The following is a 17,994-nucleotide window of genomic DNA, read 5'->3' as shown; positions in this document are numbered from 1 at the left end:
ATATCATCGAGGTCCTACAGTGATGTTGGCTTCACAAATAGTTCGTATGGCTCTATCCATTGTATATGATCTAAGCAAAAACACAATGGGAATGACAAATTAAATTAATTTAATTTATCATCACAGATATTATATATATACATATTACGTTTAATATATATATCTGTGTTTATCATGTAAAAACATTTCATAATAATATCTGTCAAGATAATACCATTATTATTTAATAATATAATATCATTATTTTATTATTGTTCTATGATAATACTGCAAAATATATAAAACATATGTTTCCAACTGCATTATTAAAAAGCGCATGCGCCTTATCAATACTTGCATAGTCTTATCATTGTTGGTAATTAGCTTTGGTTCATTACTTCATTAGTTATTGCTTATTATTATTTCGTTCTCTTGTACTCTTGTTTTCTCGTTTCTCGGTAGTAGACGTGTTGGTACTTGAGTTTTGAATGTATTCCCAACAACATCATCAATAGTTACTCGACAGACGATTGTATTATTGACTTCTGAACCTACTATTGACGTGCCTAATCCATTTTTGAGTATCGATTTTATTAAATATATTTTATTATTACTTGTCCATTGATAAATAGTCAAATATAATATAGTGGTGATCACACTCTCACAATGAATATATTGTAAGTAAAAATACGAAAACACTGGTTTACAAAATAGGTAAAAATGGCTGAATGTGAATTACGACAAAGAAAAAAAGAAGACGATGGAGAAGTTAATCTCCAAGAGGATAAAGAAGAAAAAAAATCTGCTGAACAGGATCAAGTTCATATTGAAAACAAACCAGAACAAGTAAGATTCATATTTGTCTATTTATGTCGGTATTCACAATTGTCTAATATTTTGATAAACTTAATTATTTAGTTATTACTGTTATTAGTCTATTGCAAAATAGACATTGTACAGTTTATGTTATGTAGGTAGTAGAATTGTAGAATTGGTCTTGTATCTAGTAATATGTTATATTTTAGTTTCTTTAATGGTATGTGCACTTAAGTCATCAGTCATTATTTACTCATTACAATATTTATATACCTCATATAGTATAAGGTATACAATATATAATATTAGTTAAATGTAATTATCATCTGGGAAATTTTTTTATGATTATTCCTGAATCAAATGTTTAGGTTTTTAAAAATTATTTATTATAATATTATTAGGTATACCAAATATATTTTATTCATTTACCATTATGGAAACTACATTACTTAATTTCAGTGTTTAAAAGGTAAATGTAATTACCTTCTTAAAAAATAATACATACATATAGTCTAATACCCTGTTTGTTTTATCTTCATTACCATTAAATTATGATTATGTACCCAAGTTTTACTATATAGGTATTTAAAATTGTTTTAAATATAATACAGGTAAACTCTATGAAGAATGTAGGTAAATTGTCGAATAAACAATTTTATAGGTAACTTTTATATTTGGATGTGTTTTATAACAATATCATTTTATTATGTGTTAATTATATAGATGAATCTTCTAACTTTCGGTGAAATCTATTCAATGTTTTCATCTTTATATTTACCCATTTAATTTTAAATAATACTTATTTATATGTCAGCTAACTATTTCAGTTAAAATGATAAGTTTTTATAGACACATTTAGGCTATAATTCAGTAAACAATTTTTCAGATTGATGATTGTATTCAGTCATGTGTTGTGACAAATACTATGCCGCATTTGGTTAGGCGTTACAGGCCAGTTCATAAGATATATAATGCTTATCAAAATTTACGGAAATTAAAAGGTCCTAAACATTGGTACGCGGGCTCAAATTATTTCAGTAACCAAGCCTCATTCAATTTCCGAACAAATAATTATCGTAGGTCTAAAGTAAGTTTTCTGCTCAAATATTTTTGGGTAAACATTGGATGTGGCATGATCCTGGATACATGTACATGGTGATGGTACAAGTATATTACATGCTTATTATAGATTTATAAGACTCCAGTTCTTCATATTTAAATGGCTTATGTTTATTAAGTTTATGTTTCTGTTTATTGATTAATTTAGGCCTAAAATTGAAATCATAATTTTTCTCTGTACACTAAAATATTGTATCTATAAATCTAAGCACCAGAAATAATTAATTTTAACAAAAATTATATGCTAACCAATAATATTTGTTGGTTTAAAAAACTTGATGCAATAATGGTTATTCATAAACAATAACAATTTTATATTGGCTTAAGAGTTAATAACTTATTAATTTTCACTATTAAATTTGCATGAAAACGCTTCAATAAATTATTTTAACATTTAAAGCTAGTTAGATCACATACGCTTCAATCAAATTAATATTAATATTTATATACATAACCAAAGGAAATGTATTAAACTAATTTAAGTTTATATTTGTTTGATCACATTTTAACACAATAATAATATGTAACAGTTATTTAAAATAATTTATTAGGTACCATTTTTTTTAGTTATTGATATATTTTTAACAATCAATTTTTCATTTATGACTTAGGTATGTCTTTTCTAACAAATTATTAAGTCTAGCTTATATTAAATAATAATTTATGATTTACATTCAAAAATAATGCTATTATAAACTTTACATTGCATAGTATTTTAAAATAATTTATTATAATGATTATATTTATTAACATATTTGAGAATAATATACTGCTAACTCACAAAAATAAATTGTAATAAATCAAAGTTCTCAAAAGCTGAAAAAAAATTTTAATTAAAATGTATTATTGAAGACTGTGTTATTGAGAGTTCACTTCCTTATATTGGTTTTTATCGAGGTTTTTATTGACATTAACTTATTATATTATTAATTTATAATTTAATAGTACCTATTTTAGAAAATATTAAAGAACTATACAAAGGAAGTAGGAAATAAATATTTATGTGTATTTTAGTTTAATTATTGTGGTGTTATTAATTTATTATGTATACATTTGTTTGTGTTTTTAATTTTAATTATTTTAAATAATAGTAAATATGTTTAAAAATTTTACTTATGTAATCTATGTTTGTAATTATTAACTTTTATATTTAATTATATTTAGATAATTAATTTATAATATGCTTCTTTTAATTAATTTATATAGGTATCTACATTTGTTTTATTGTTATTTATTCATTCATATACATAGTGTAAACGGTGAACTTTTCCTGCTTATTCAAATAGTTAACACTAAAAATCACCATGGGCCAATTTGTATAAATATAATTTATTTATAAATACATTTTTTTTTTTGTTAATAGAAAGAAGATTTTGACTCTGAAGATGATAAAAATATAGATATTTCCGCAAAAATACCATCTGGTACCAATAAAATGCCACAAATATTAGAAACATTATTAAGTGGAATATCAGAAAGGCAAGTAACTTTTGATTAATTGCATTAAGCTTAACTATATAATATTAATAATTACATTTCTTATTAGGTGGAGAAATTGGATAATTCGAGGTATATTTGGCTGGCTTATGATTGGCCTTTTTTGTCTCTTATGTTATGGAGGACCTCTTGCCTTAATGATAGCTGTATGTATTTCAAAGAATTTATATTTAAGTTATATAATCAGAAAAACAATATAAATCAATATTCTATTTATACGGCTTCATGATTGGCCTATTCATTAATTTAATTTTATATTTGAAGAGTGGTCAAGGTTGAAAGATTTTTTTAAATTATTAAATATGTACATGCAATAATAACAATAATCATAATAATAAATAACAAAACATGTTAAAAGTCGATCCAATTAAATTAAAAGTGATAATAAATGTTTTTTTGCAATTGGTACCTACTATTTAGTATAAATAATTATATATTGTACATAAATTAATGTTATTAATAAAAACAAATTATTTGTATTTATATAGGTAGTTTATGAACTACAAGCATATTCATGTAATCAAAGACATTTTTAGATAGCTTTATTGTTTCTTTGTATATTAGAGGCATTAACACATGTCTTGGCATACTTTCAATAAAAACAATAACTAAGTAAAAATAAGTCAAGAAATGCGTGTTCATTAAAATCAGCACCTCACATTGTTATTATATTATATATATTATTATTATTATTATTTACTAAACACTAAAGAACTAAATTTTAAAAAAAACATACCACGATTATGATTTATACAATAAAAATATACTTTAATATTGATCTCAACTTTTGGCGTTTTATCGTTTTATGTAAATAAAACTGCATTTGCATATTAATTAATATACTTCAGAAAATAGTTTACTAAAATTAGTATTAATATAATAATAATTTAGTAACCATTTTTAAGTATTCGTGTTTACTTTGTAATAATTTGTCGTTTGTTCAAATTATGAGTTTCATTTGGTAATTAATCTTTAGTTACAATTATAAAAATTATAATGTACCTATTTGAAATATTTAAATAATAATTACCAAAAATTTATATTTTTAAAAGGATAGTTTAACCATATATTTTGAAACAGTCATTCATTTTGACTTAAAATCTTACATTATAAAATACTAAATAATATTCATTTTCAATGAGTTTACTAAAATTTCCAATATCTGATAATAATATGTAGTATGTATTATGTATTTAATAGTTTATAAAAGTGGATAAAAAATGATTAATTATTTATAAATTTAAATTAAATGATCCTTACCCAAACCTATAACAGCTCATTTTATTGTATTTTAATTAATTACAGGTTTTAGTTGTTCAGGTCAAATGTTTTGAAGAGATAATTAACATTGGTTATTCGGTTTATCGTATCCATGGTTTACCTTGGTTTCGTTCTTTATCATGGTATTTTTTGATGGCATCTAATTATTTCTTTTATGGTGAAAGCCTTGTAGACATATTTGCTGTGGTAGTTAATAGAACAGTAAGTTTTAAATAATATTATACTTTTCACCATTCATACTTATTTTATTATTGATAATTTTAATTTAGGAATATTTGAAAATGCTAATAACTTATCACCGGTTCGTTTCATTCAGTCTATACATTGCTGGTCTAGTATGGTTTGTGTTATCATTGGTGCGCAAATACTACATGAAACAGTTCTCATTATTTGCTTGGACACATGTGTGCCTCTTGATTGTTGTATCTCAAAGTTATTTTATTATTCGAAATATATTTGAAGGGCTTATATGGTATATAAATTATTAAATATTAATAAGTATTTAAAATTTTTTTTATCAAGTTAATATATATATATAAAGATTAAAATTCATTTGTTACCTAATTGAATGTTTAAGATTTTTTTTTAAATTTCAGGTTCATTGTACCAGTATCAATGATCATACTTAATGATATTTGGGCCTACGTCTTTGGCTTTTTCTTTGGACGAACACCGCTTATACAAGTATCACCAAAAAAGACATGGGAAGGATTTATTGGTGGTGGTGTAGCTACTGTGATTTGTGGTATAATAGTAAGTTGACCTTATTTTAATTTTTTATGATTAAAAAAAAAAAAATTCAATAAATTAACCTTTGAAGTTATTATCAATATTGGTTAACATACTTAAAAAAAATAATCATAATTTTACTCATTACTTTGAAGTAAAAGTAATAAAGTAACTTTTCTTGTTACTCAAATACAACTTTAATGAAATCCTTACTTTTCAATAAAAATAAAGTAACTGTTACTTTTACCATTGATTTTATTATATACAGAGCCACCATTGTTAATATTGGAACTTGGAAGCGGATAATTGCATTCGACCGCTTTCAATATTAACAACAGGATGATTTATAAATTATCTGTATATTATAAAACCAATGTTTTCACGTTAAAAATAATTATATGAGTATATCTCTACTTTCTTACCTAATGAGTAATGTTAATTGACAATGTTAGTGGAAATAGTGTATCAGTTTAATTTCGACAAGATGTTAATAGAAAAACTCTGTATTTTGAGAAGAGTTAGTTAAATTAAGTACAATACCTAGAAGTAAATATGTTATCTACATCATTTAAAACTAAATTGTGATATTTTTACAATAATTACATAATACAAATGGGTACCACTTGCTAAAACTATGTCTAAAACTGTATGGAATCACGTTATTGAAACATTTATTATATTAATGTCTAAGGACGGGCCATCCCCTAATACATATTAACCAATTGCCTATTAGAAACAATCTGTTAATTTACATTACTCACATAGGTCCAATAGTGTTCTAATAAGTGGCTTCTACTGTAAAATCATAAGAAATTATAACTCCAATTTATTTTTTATTTTTATTTTAGATATCATATTTTCTATGTCAATATCCATACTTTGTATGCCCAGTTGAGTACAGTGAAAAGTTTGGTAAAATGATTATTGATTGTGAACCATCGCCTTTGTATACCCTACATGAATATGTTCTGCCAGAATTTATTGCACGAGCTATGAGTGTAGTATGTATACAAATAAATTATGTTAAATATACAACAACTATGTTAAATCAATTAAGTTGTATAATATTATTTACTTAAAAATATATATGTATAATCACTTATTTAAACTTTGAATTATTTAGTTTGGAGGTACCAATAAAATCACTATCTATCCCTTTGTTATTCATGCATTTTGGATGTCATTGTTCAGCTCCATTATTGGACCGTTTGGTGGATTCTTTGCTAGTGGATTCAAACGAGCATTTAAAATTAAAGTAGTTCACTTATAAAATGTTTAATTACTAAATGTTATTAATTTTTTTTATTTTTAGGATTTTGGAGATGTGATTCCAGGACATGGCGGTATTATGGATCGTTTTGACTGTCAATATCTTATGGCCACATTTGTTAATGTTTACATTTACAGTTTTGTGAGCACTCCTACCTTACAGAAGACTGTTCAACAGGTACTCATAAAATAAATGTTTATTAAGAGGACGTCGTACCTGTCCCCACCTTACAAAAACAACATAACAAATTTAATATTCACATTAATCCATTTAATATTGTTATTGTTAATTCTAAAGTGAATTGATCAACTATAAAATATTATCTAGGGCACCATGTTTGAATTTTTGATATTATAGTTTTAAAGTGGTCTCTCTAATAATAAAAATAACAAAATTAATTATAAAATGGATTTTTCTGAAAGTAAAATTTACTGTTATACGCTTGTAAGTTTGATACAATACATGGGTATGGCATCCTCTTGAGCATATTATAATAATTATTAAATTATTCAATAAATGTTTAGGTAATTAATTTACGACCCGAAGAACAGTTACAATTATTTTACGTTCTCAAAGGATCATTGGAAAACCGGGGAATTCTCAATGTGCAATAAATATAAAAAAAAATCATAGTCAACCAGCAACCTTCACATTCCTTCTTTCAAAATCAATATTAACTTAAAAACAATTGTTTTTGGAAAGTTATGTTTAATTTGCCTTATGTTCTTGATGTGTACTTATTAAAACATTCTTTGGCCTATTTGATATATTTTATCAAACAGACTTCTCTGCGTGAATTGCAGATACTTTTGTATAAAAATCAGTATGTTATTTAATTTGTTTAGTTAAAGTTTGTTTAGTTTTTTTCAATGTTTTGATTTTTAATTGGATTTATTGATTGTTGTATAACACTGAATATCACATTCTCCATAAGTTCAGAAATAACACTTTCACATTCCTTTTTATGATGTGATCTACTCCGTCAATAACTATATAGAAATTATTTCAATAGAGCTATTGAAACAGAGATAATGGTAGAATGTGTAATTCTTCATAAAACTGTATAGATTGATAGTTATTTTACATTTTTATTGGTGTTTATTGAATTTTGTTAATTGTTTTGTGATGATGTAATAAATGCATTATAATATATAATTTATGCTATAAATAGGGAGGTGTGTGACGGTTTAATTGTGTTAATTACATGTACGTTTTGAAAACTACACATTGGTTGAAACTAGAGTTTGACTACGTTTTTAATCCATAATATTATAATCAATTACCTATTATCATTTTCTGTATAACATACCTACCTATATTATATTTTTCTCAGTCATCTGTTATATAACAAAACTATTAGTATTGAATATTGATCGATTTAGTATATTACAATGTGTGCATCTAATTTATTGTTCTTTAAATAATAAAGACATTTATTTATTCCTAAATAATTATTTGCTTTAGTATTTTACAATATTATCCAATGTTTATTTCAGATTCCGAACGGTGTGTAAAAGCTTTTGCAATGATGCTTTTTCTTTTGGTTTACTCTTTGTAAGTAATAAATAAAACATCGCGGAAACATCAGTAAAATAAATATGTAAGCCATGCATATATATCAACGGTTTTCAACTAAATGTCTTTGTCCAGAGCCTCAGATCAGATCGTTTTTCGAATATAACCTAATCGAATACGTCGATATTTATTATATACACGTGGCTTACACGTTTGACGAAACCACCCCCAGTGGCATAACACCCCTAACGTATCTGGCACTTGTTTCGTTTTAGTTGCTATGGAGTTGAAACGCAAACACGCTTTTAAGTTATCAGTTAAACGATCGAGGCTTACCTCTTCGTATCGCACCGTTCGCGGTACCTACTTTTTTCATGTGATATCATAACTGAAGTGGGAACCACGATAATATTACTTCCACCTTGCAGTTGCATCGTTTGTTGTACAGAGTAGGTATCTATATATATATACAGATAAATGTTAATAAACATGTCCAGTTGAACATCATCGCTTTTTGCGTAAATCACTTCTGTAGCATCGTATGGCGACACACGACGCGTAAAGGTAGACAGTACCACCTATACAATCTACACAGCTGCTGGAGTCATGGATAGCGAAATCATCGTACAGGACCTCGAACTACGGTCATTGATCGGATTCGACGGTAATCCACTGAACGGCCTTATACTGCATCCGGATGGCGTTCATTTAGTGTACCCGCTCGGCACCAATATCGCGGCGTACAATTGGCACACGAAGGCTCAGCGGTTCTTCGAGGGACATACGAACGTGATATCGGCCGTGACAGTGTCATCTTCTGGCCAGTACGTGGGTTCCGGTCAGGTGAACTACATGGGGTTCCGGTCACCGATAATCGTGTGGCAATTCGACACCGGTCAGCTGGTCGCGAAATACGAGTCACACAAGGTGCGCGTCGAGTCCGTCGCGTTTTCGAGCTGCGAGAACTTTCTGATATCGCTGGGCGGCGTCGACGACGGTTCGGTGATCGTTTATGACATTGGTAAGCGGGAGGTGTTATGCGGGTCTTCGTCCGTCAAGTCGACCGCCGGCTCGGCGACGGTGCTCCAGCCAGTGCACACGCGTGGCGAGTGTTTCGTCGTGGCCGGCGACAACATACTCCGGCTGTGGACGCTCAACAGAGAACAGCGGAATATCCAGGGACTAGACGGTTCGTTCGCCAAGATCAAGCGCAAGATCTTGTGCACCATTGTCGATCGGCTGGACGAGTACGCGTACTGCGGCACCAGCACGGGTGACGTGATGAAAATCAAATTGAACTTCTCGTCCGACACGGCCGTGGTGGCTCCCACCAACGCACCGACACTAGTCGGGTGCTTTGCCAAGTACCCGCCGGCTGGCAAGAACAAGCGTGGCACCTCCGCCGCCGCTGCCGTGGAACTGTATAGCAAAGGCATCACGGCGTTGTATCTGGTCGCGGACGGCACCATGTTGGTGGGATCCGGGGACGGTGTCGTCGAGCTGGTAAAGCAGAAGGCCCGCGGCACGTGTAGCAAGCCGGACAGCACCCGACTGGCGACGCCCACCCGTCCACTGCTGGTAGCCGTGAAGTCGGCCAACGTCGATTCGTCCGTGACCAGCATACAGCTGATGGCCGACGGCATCGTTTTGGTGGGCACCGTTAACTGCGAGCTGTTTGCGATTCGGGCGCACGACTTCGACGTCACCTGCCTGTTCACGTGTCACACGTCCGTAGTGTATGACCTTGCGTTTCCGCATGGCTACAGCAAGGTGTTCGCCACTGCCAGCAAACATGACGTGCGCGTCTGGTCGGTGGACACGCTGCAGGAGCTGCTCCGGATCACCGTGCGCAACTTCACGTGCTCAGGCGTGCTGTTCTCGTACGATGGCGCGCAGATCGTCACGTCGTGGAACGACGGAAACATCCGGATATTTTCACCGGAAACCGGGCGTCTGCTGTACGCCATCAACAACTGTCACAACAAGGGCGTGTCAGCCATCGCCATGTCCAAGGACGGCCGGAAGCTGTTGAGCGGTGGCGGTGAGGGCCAGGTCAGGGTTTGGCAGGTGGACAACCTCAACGGGGCGCTGCAAGCCGTGCTCAAGGAGCACAAGGGCCCGGTGAGCTCGATCGACGTTCACCAGCTGGGCCATGAAGCGATCACGGCCAGCGCGGACGGCACGTGCGTCGTCTGGGACATTGTCCGGTTTACGCGACTGTCCATTATGTTCTCGTCGACGATATTCACCAGCGCCAAGTACCATCCTAACGGCGCCCAACTGCTCACATGTGGCACCAACAGGTATATTGGATTCTGGGAGGCACTCGACGGATCGTTGATACGTGAGATCGAAGGATCGTCGGCGTCTGCTCTCAACTCGCTAGACGTTACGCCTAACGGTAGGTACCTACCTATATATTATCATATATATACTATATATAATACACTTTAGGGCTGGCGGTATTACAAATGGTTTTCTGTTTTAAAAATTATGTTTGTAATTATTACGGTATTATTATTATTGTAATGTGTAAGCACAGAATAGATCAAGTTCGATTTAATCTATTCTGTGGTACAAGTATCAAATATGCATACGGTACTTTCAGTAATTATGGTATTTACCAAATCATGGTAGACCGGTATTCTAAAAAAATACTGAAAGTCCTCATACCTACATACCGATAACCACGGCCTTGTATTACATATGATTCGTTAATTATAATTAAAAGTGTTAGGGAGGCTAGACGTCCTGTTAACAACCTGTTATTAAAAAGTATAAATAATTGAAAATATATTCCTTTTAAGAATAATAGTACACGTATGACGTGTATCCGTGTATGTGTACATAAAAATGTCAAAATCAGAATTTGAATAAATTCATTATTAAAGAAAATGTGGGCTGTACCCTGCGTCCAGCTACGTAGCATATATAAACTGTAGCGTGTAAAGTATACGGCATATTTATAAATAAGCAACTTTAATTTGAATAGTTAAAAAATATAGTAAAAAAACAATTCCAAGACTTATTCCGTGTTTTATATTTTCACACTTTGTAATATTTGTATTAATAAAAAAAAAAAAAAATATATTTTTGGACAATTAGGGCGGGTATGTTAATAATAGACAGGGGTGTCCTTAGGGGGGCAAGTAGGACCCAGGCCCTGGGCCTCGCGCTTTTTGCTTACATTTGGAGACCTCGCGTTTGAAAAAAGTGGTAAAATTTGTTTAAAAATTGGTTTTTGCCCTGGGCCTCGTAAATCCTTAGGGCGGCCCTGATAATAGACGATAGTTTATCCTAGGTTCAAATTAAGCCAAAAACTATGATGAAGGTAAACTTTAAAAGTAAACATGTAGTTAAATTAATTTCAATCACCCACTTGGCTAAGCTTAAAAAAACTATATATTATTATATTTTGTTCCGTGTCTAGCAGGAATGTTATCATTGTTATCATAATAGTAAGTACCTATTAACTAAAGTGATAATTTTTAATTTTCAAATTTGGATTTAATTTGTATATTAGAACTTCTTTGTATGTTTCGTAATATAATAATATTACACATTTACCCCATACTATGTTTGTAATTAATGAAAAATTAACATTTAATGAAAAAACCGCTTACTTAAATGGTGCTTGAATAAAGTTGAAACACGGCTTTTCATCCCTTTCCTAGTTAAGACTTTAATATTTTCGAATTTTTGGTCGATTCATAGATCGCCATTAACATGAATGACAACATGAACAACATGAATGATCAGTCCAGTTCGGAAGATCGCAAGACGCTCCTTCTCCTTTAAAATCCAGATCACATAATTGGCGCTTGAAAAACGGGTTTCCCCCTTTCCTAGTGCCGGTATTTCAATATCTACTTAAGGCTACCTAAGCGAAGTTTTACTATAATTTTCTGGATTTCAATCGAGGTGTAAGTATATCTTAGTTAGTTCTACATATAGCTTCGGTATCTTAAGTAACGCTCTGAGTATAGTTAACGAGTTTTTTCTAGAAATGTTAATTTTTTTTATTTACAGTGCTGGCGCGAGAACTCTTTTTGGTAATTTATATATTATATCTACCTATATATTTCACTAGTTTGTAAATTTTACGATATAACGATTTTCGAGTATATTTCAAAACTAAGATAGATATTAACTAGGAAAAGTGAGGAAAATTGTTTTTAAGAGCAAATGATGTGATCTGGATTTTAAAGAAGAAGTAGCGTCTTGCGACCTTCCAAACTGGGCTTGACCTTTCATGTAAATAGTGATTTAGGTATTGACAAAAAAAAATTAGAAAACGTTAATTTTTTTACTTACTTACTTTAACTCAGTCGAGACCTGTTGCTGGCCATTTCCATTACTATTTTACTTGTTTTTGAGTTTTGCGCTAGAAGAATTTCCGAGCTAATTTCAAGATTAAGCTAGAAAAATAAAGAGACTGGTAAGTTACATTTTTTAAAAAATTTTATTTTCAACATAGAAAAAAAGGGGGGGAATCGTTTTTTAAGCGTTATTTATGTAAGCAGTTTTCTTCATTAAAAGTTTTTTTTTCACAAATTACAATCACCATAGTGTTACATTATTATATCACGAAACAAAGCTGTTCAAGTATACAAATTAAATTGAAATTCAAAAATTCAAAATTATCACTTTAGTTAACGATGACAATGATAACATGTCGGCTATACAATGTACAATATATAGTTTTTTTTGAAGCTTATATAGCCAAGTAGATAATTTAAATTAATTGAACTATATATGTTTACATTTTAGGCCGCCCCTTCCCCCAAAAAAAGAAAAGATCGAAAGCCCCCCCCCCCCAAAAAAAAAAATTATTAAACATTTTTCATAGTATAAAATATTAAAATAGGTAATTTTACAACGGTTGACAAAATCTTGGAATTTTACAAATTATTTTTTGCGTGTATGCTGCAAGAAAAATTTAATAACTCTTCAATATTATACATTGAAAAAGATATTAATATCAGTATTGAGAACGGTATTGATATATTCGCTAATAAAAATAGGTTTATTGTACTAAAATAATAAAATATTTATTGTATTATAAATTGTTGGTTTTTAAAGTGCATAGTATTATATAGTTAGTAATTCGTATTTAGTAGTTTTGTAATTTAGTAGTTGATGCGAACTGAAGAGTGATATTAGAGTGTTGGTGTGGGGGCGAAGCCTCCACGCCTTATTTTGCAAAGAAACATTTAAGCCCCCTCCCCTAAAATTCGATCAAATCTCCGCCTATGGCTCTTAGTGATAGCCTTAACCTTACGTGTTACATAGATATTGAAATATCGGTCCTAATTGTTATATGTTGATCTTGGGATAATATGTTGATGTGTCACCCATGTATAAATAGTATTGTGTGCCGTTGTATATAATAGATAATCGATAATCCCGTTTTCACAGGGAAGTACATCGTCACCGGCAGTTCAGACCAGATGGTGAAGGTGTGGCTGTATAACGAAGGGGTGCCCACGCATGTCGGGGTGGGTCACGCGGGAGTAGTGACCAACGTAAAGGTGAGCCCGGATGGTAGATTCGTGGTGAGCACGAGCGCGGACGGCGGCATATTCTTGTGGCGTTTTCCTCATGCCGCAGACACTGCACCGCCTGGCAGCCGGTGCAGCGCGAATAGCGTCGGCGGCGGCGGTGCAGGCAGTCTGCGGGAACAGCAGACAGACCGTTCGAGGCAGCTCTCGCTGAAGAAAACGTTGCCGGCTCGGAAGGAGAATATCAAAGTTATATCCAAGGTGCAAAAGGTACGGACGGCCACGGACTGCAGCCGACAGACTGCGGCATCGACGGTGGGCGGTGACGGGAACGCCACCGAAACGGCCGTCGACGGATCCGTAAAGTGTCTATGCCGGCGTGGGTCGACTTGTGTTTGCTGCGACCATAGTGCAGGAGGGCGAAAAATCAAACCGTTCGTACGATGACGAGCGCATGCCTATATTATCTGCAGTGTAAAAAATGTATTATATTATAGCCTATATCGGTGTTGTAAAGTAATTGAGTTAAAGTATTCAAATACTTTTTTGAGTGTATTAAATAAATAATATACAATAGTTTAAAATATTTATTCAACGTAAAGTATTTTTTAAGATATTTTAAAATTATTTTAATACATGCTTATTTGTTTTGTACCTAGTGAATATTATACTGCGTATACATTAATTATTTTGATTGTTCTTTTAAATATTTTTTGAAAGTTTTGATATTATTTGTCACAATAATATAAGCTCATATTTATTAAGTAACAGCTTCTATAATATACTAAACTCGAATAGTTTATGAGGCGCATGGGCAATGTCCACGTGGGCATATGAAACATCTTTTTAATTGTTTAATTGTTGGTTTCAAACATCTATCATAATGGAAAAAATCATTGTAACAAATTAGTCAGCCACTCGGCCATTTAGTATTTTCAACTGTATAATATTATCGCTAGGTACGCCAGCAACGAATTATACAACAACATTTCGTATTAATAATAATAATGCGATGAAACAAAATCCATAATGCGTATAATATGATATGTTGGAGGTAATGTATATTTATTATTTGTAAATGTATTTAATGATATGCATAACCAATGACCATAGGCGCAAATAACGTTTGAGATTTGGGGAGGGGCTTAAGCCCTACTACAGTAATAATTTGAATAAGCTTAAAAATAATTAATTTTATGTTTGGGGGGGGGGGGGGCTATTGACATTTTTGAAGAGCTTTTTTTTTGGAGCAAAATTTGGCCTTCTTAAATTTTGGGTACTAACTAAAAAACTCAACCTGATCATAAATTGCTGTGATGGTTTTAAATTGACCTATATACATATAGATAACGATTTTATTACAATGACAAAATCGTGACGCGGATACTACGGCGGTGCTGTTCTCCGCGGTAGTTCGGTCGTACGTGTGGTGTGGTGGTGGCAGGTGACACACAAAAATGTACACAACACGTTAGGTTTTTTGGAGTTTAAAAGATAATCACTTTTTTGATGGACAAATATGAGTACGCTATCTTACAAATATGCGACGAAAAAGACTAACAGGCGTCACTGTGATTTGGTACGGCGACGGTTGTGACTTTTTTCCGTGCGGACTGCGGAGTCGTCGAGTTGTGACGGTGCGTGAACGAGAGTGAGACGAGTGCCGGCGGCCGGTACTCGTCGGTGCGACTTGTCTTCCCGTCCCGCCCTGTGCCTTTGTGGCAAGGGGGAAGAGTCGACGGTGTCGTTGACAAAGTGTAGATTGGATCGCAACGGTGGTATTACATGCACCGTTGTACTGGTCGCCGTTACGTACCGTGTCAATATTGAAGGAAACGATTTTATAATTACTCGTTGGCCGCTTCTCGTTCATCGTCGCCCGACACCTCTGAAATAACAAAAATAAGTTATGACAATACTGCAAGTTTCAGCAGCGTAACATGCACAATAATCTTACGTTGAAGTTTCAAACAAGTTTTTGGATAAAACGTATTTGCTGCAGCAGATAGTAAATTGTATGATAAATTTCCGTTTAACGCCGTATCGTATTTCCTCGTTGATGATATAATATCTAAGTTGATATTGGGTCGCGTTTGTAATAATATATATTTTATGGCATATGAATATATAGTGTTAACTTTTCGTGTGACGCCCGACATAAAAATATAAAATATTATATGGAACGATTAGATCTTTAGTAGACTCAGACACACAGTTGTAATAGTAATACCTATTACCTATGTATATTATATTATTATGCTTTCGTCAACGAGAAAACATTTATAAAACACGTAAAGGAATAAAGGATCAAGGGTGTTTATATTCTTTCGTGAGCTTCATTTGTTACGACTTTGTAATCAATTCTGAAAAGTGGAAAAAAAATTACAAAAAAAAGTCGAGCTTATATGTAATGCTCGTTACAAGAAAAGTAAATAAGTTATTATCACGCTCTATCCGTATCTCGGATGATGTAAAAATGCAATTTCCAATTGTTAATAACAATCAATAAGGGTAACCTATACTCGTAGTACTTAAGCCGTTAATGATATTGCAGTATTTTTAGTTTATGCACCGCTCCTGCGGCAAAAATCCTTTAAAGTTTTTATTTTGACTTATGTGCGTTCGGACACTATAAACTTCTATGCGCGGACTATGCGCAACAAAACATGCGCCTGACGAATTTTTTTGTAACAAACGACGTTTTCTATAGTCCATTTCAGCACTTCTATAGGTTCCCAGCTGGTTCAAACGAGACACTGTTGCTCAAAATTCCTACTTGTACCACACGTAAGTTTAGTTTACTGTATATTACTATACAGTATACACATTTTCTGTTCGTTGTTCATTATTAATTTTTGCTGTTATTAATTATTTTATCTTTTTGTATGATAATATTTAAATATTTCATGTACATAAATGTTTCTTGTTATGTAACCATAGGCATAAGCGCAAATAGCGTTTGGGATTTGGGGTGGCTAAAGCCTTACTTTGAATAATATTGAATAAGCTTAGAACAAAATTTAGGAAATGTTTGGGGGCTTAGCCCCTAAAGCACCCCCCTCCTCCTATTTGCACCTATGAGTCCATTGGGCTATCGCCCGTACTTTCAATAAATAAATTATTCACATAATCACATTAAATATTATTTGGTTTATTTTATATTAATAAAAATAATAATATAGATAATAGTAGGTAGTATATAATATAATATAATATTTTTTTTAATGCTTATAATATTATCATAATTTTGTTATTATTAATAAAATAAAATTTCATTCATGTAAAATAACGTAAATATTTTCGATAAGCAAAAAAATGTTATTTGGTCAAGTGATACATGAAAATATTCAAACTATCTAGGTGATACGCTGATATAAAAAGGTTGAGAACCACAGCCATATGGTTATATATTTTTGAATTTTAAAAAACATTATTTTTATGAACTAATTATTTGTGACATAATAATATAATCCATAAGACTTAAGTTGTAACCATTTAGATTTTAGAAAACTTAAAATACTGGTGGTGCTGAAATTCCCGCTGAAAGAGCTCTTTGGACTGTGTTAATGCCTAATGGATAACTATACAATGTGTGTTTTTGATAGAGAACAAAATGTAAATAATTTAACTATTTATACATTTGAATGTTCTTACAAATACTTGCAAGTTACGCAAAACATGCTACCATGTTTAAAGCTCAAAAAGTTTTTTGAAACGCAGCTAAATTATTTTATAGTGGTAATTATGTAGTGTAACTTACAATAAAGTTTTGTCATAGTTAAAAACTCAAGCATGACAAAAAAGCCAGGTTTAGAAAAAGTTAACTGAGATTTAAGTGCTTTTGTGGATCAGTGAATACGACTAAACTTACAAATTAACAATTTTTAATAGGAAATACTTAAAAACGACTTACTGCTTATTGAGAGAACTTGGGTTAACATTTTTTAGTTTAAGTGGCCAACTTTACGGACCTAAATAATTAACAGTTTAATAACTTTTGTACTTTATACATCACAACTCAATATTTACACATTAGATGTAATACGGCGTCTAGGATATGCAATATAGGTACATTCTTTATGCGCTCAATTTTTAGTTTTTGGGGGACGGAGTGGCCGAGCGGACTAAGGCGTCGGTTGTGACGCACACCGACGCTGGTCAAACCTCGGTTCATGGGCGGCATTTTTCTTCGGGCAAGTCACGGTGTCCGGAGATAAGTGCCGCCATACCCCACCCGGGCATGGCAGATACCCACGGGTGCCCACTAAAAATCTGCCAAAACTACAC

General features: G+C 32.2%; 2 protein-coding genes across 5 annotated transcripts; both read left to right on the top strand.

The window, feature by feature from the left end:
- The first annotated feature begins 342 nt into the window (after positions 1-342).
- On the top strand, positions 343-8,557 carry LOC132938305 (phosphatidate cytidylyltransferase, photoreceptor-specific). 3 transcript variants are annotated; one of them, XM_061005069.1, is made up of 11 exons: positions 343-825; positions 1,682-1,882; positions 3,278-3,393; positions 3,461-3,557; positions 4,717-4,893; positions 4,962-5,164; positions 5,289-5,445; positions 6,270-6,422; positions 6,545-6,676; positions 6,734-6,868; positions 8,188-8,557. In XM_061005069.1, the coding sequence occupies exons 1-11, from the start codon at positions 700-702 to the stop codon at positions 8,203-8,205; spliced, it is 1,515 nt and encodes a 504-aa protein (XP_060861052.1). In that variant the 5' UTR covers positions 343-699; the 3' UTR covers positions 8,206-8,557. The 3 variants fall into 3 exon arrangements, with proteins under 3 accessions (XP_060861052.1, XP_060861051.1, XP_060861053.1); XM_061005068.1 differs by lacking the exon at positions 8,188-8,557 and adding an exon at positions 7,216-8,143 and having other exon boundaries at positions 344-825; XM_061005070.1 differs by lacking the exons at positions 1,682-1,882; positions 8,188-8,557 and adding an exon at positions 7,216-8,143 and having other exon boundaries at positions 344-825.
- Positions 8,515-14,392, top strand: LOC132938304 (cilia- and flagella-associated protein 52-like). 2 transcript variants are annotated; one of them, XM_061005066.1, is made up of 3 exons: positions 8,515-8,655; positions 8,742-10,607; positions 13,625-14,392. In XM_061005066.1, the coding sequence occupies exons 2-3, from the start codon at positions 8,813-8,815 to the stop codon at positions 14,152-14,154; spliced, it is 2,325 nt and encodes a 774-aa protein (XP_060861049.1). In that variant the 5' UTR covers positions 8,515-8,655; positions 8,742-8,812; the 3' UTR covers positions 14,155-14,392. The 2 variants fall into 2 exon arrangements, with proteins under 2 accessions (XP_060861049.1, XP_060861050.1); XM_061005067.1 differs by having other exon boundaries at positions 8,530-8,659.
- The last annotated feature ends 3,602 nt before the right edge of the window (positions 14,393-17,994 follow it).

Source organism: Metopolophium dirhodum, chromosome 2, assembly GCF_019925205.1.
Source record: "Metopolophium dirhodum isolate CAU chromosome 2, ASM1992520v1, whole genome shotgun sequence".
In the NCBI taxonomy this organism is placed as follows: domain Eukaryota; kingdom Metazoa; phylum Arthropoda; class Insecta; order Hemiptera; family Aphididae; genus Metopolophium; species Metopolophium dirhodum.
The sequence above is the reverse complement of the archived record's forward strand: the minus strand, read 5'-3'. Positions and strand labels throughout refer to the sequence as shown.

Bases quoted from the DNA above. Each gene is read 5' to 3' on its own strand.
- LOC132938305 (XM_061005068.1), top strand. From the start codon at position 700: ATGGCTGAATGTGAATTACGACAAAGAAAAAAAGAAGACGATGGAGAA. The intron at 1,883-3,277 runs GTAAGTTTTCTG...TTTTGTTAATAG, and splicing joins ATAATTATCGTAGGTCTAAA to AAAGAAGATTTTGACTCTGA. The intron at 5,165-5,288 runs GTATATAAATTA...TTTAAATTTCAG, and splicing joins ATATTTGAAGGGCTTATATG to GTTCATTGTACCAGTATCAA.
- LOC132938304 (XM_061005066.1), top strand. From the start codon at position 8,813: ATGGATAGCGAAATCATCGTACAGGACCTCGAACTACGGTCATTGATC. The intron at 10,608-13,624 runs GTAGGTACCTAC...CCGTTTTCACAG, and splicing joins GCTAGACGTTACGCCTAACG to GGAAGTACATCGTCACCGGC.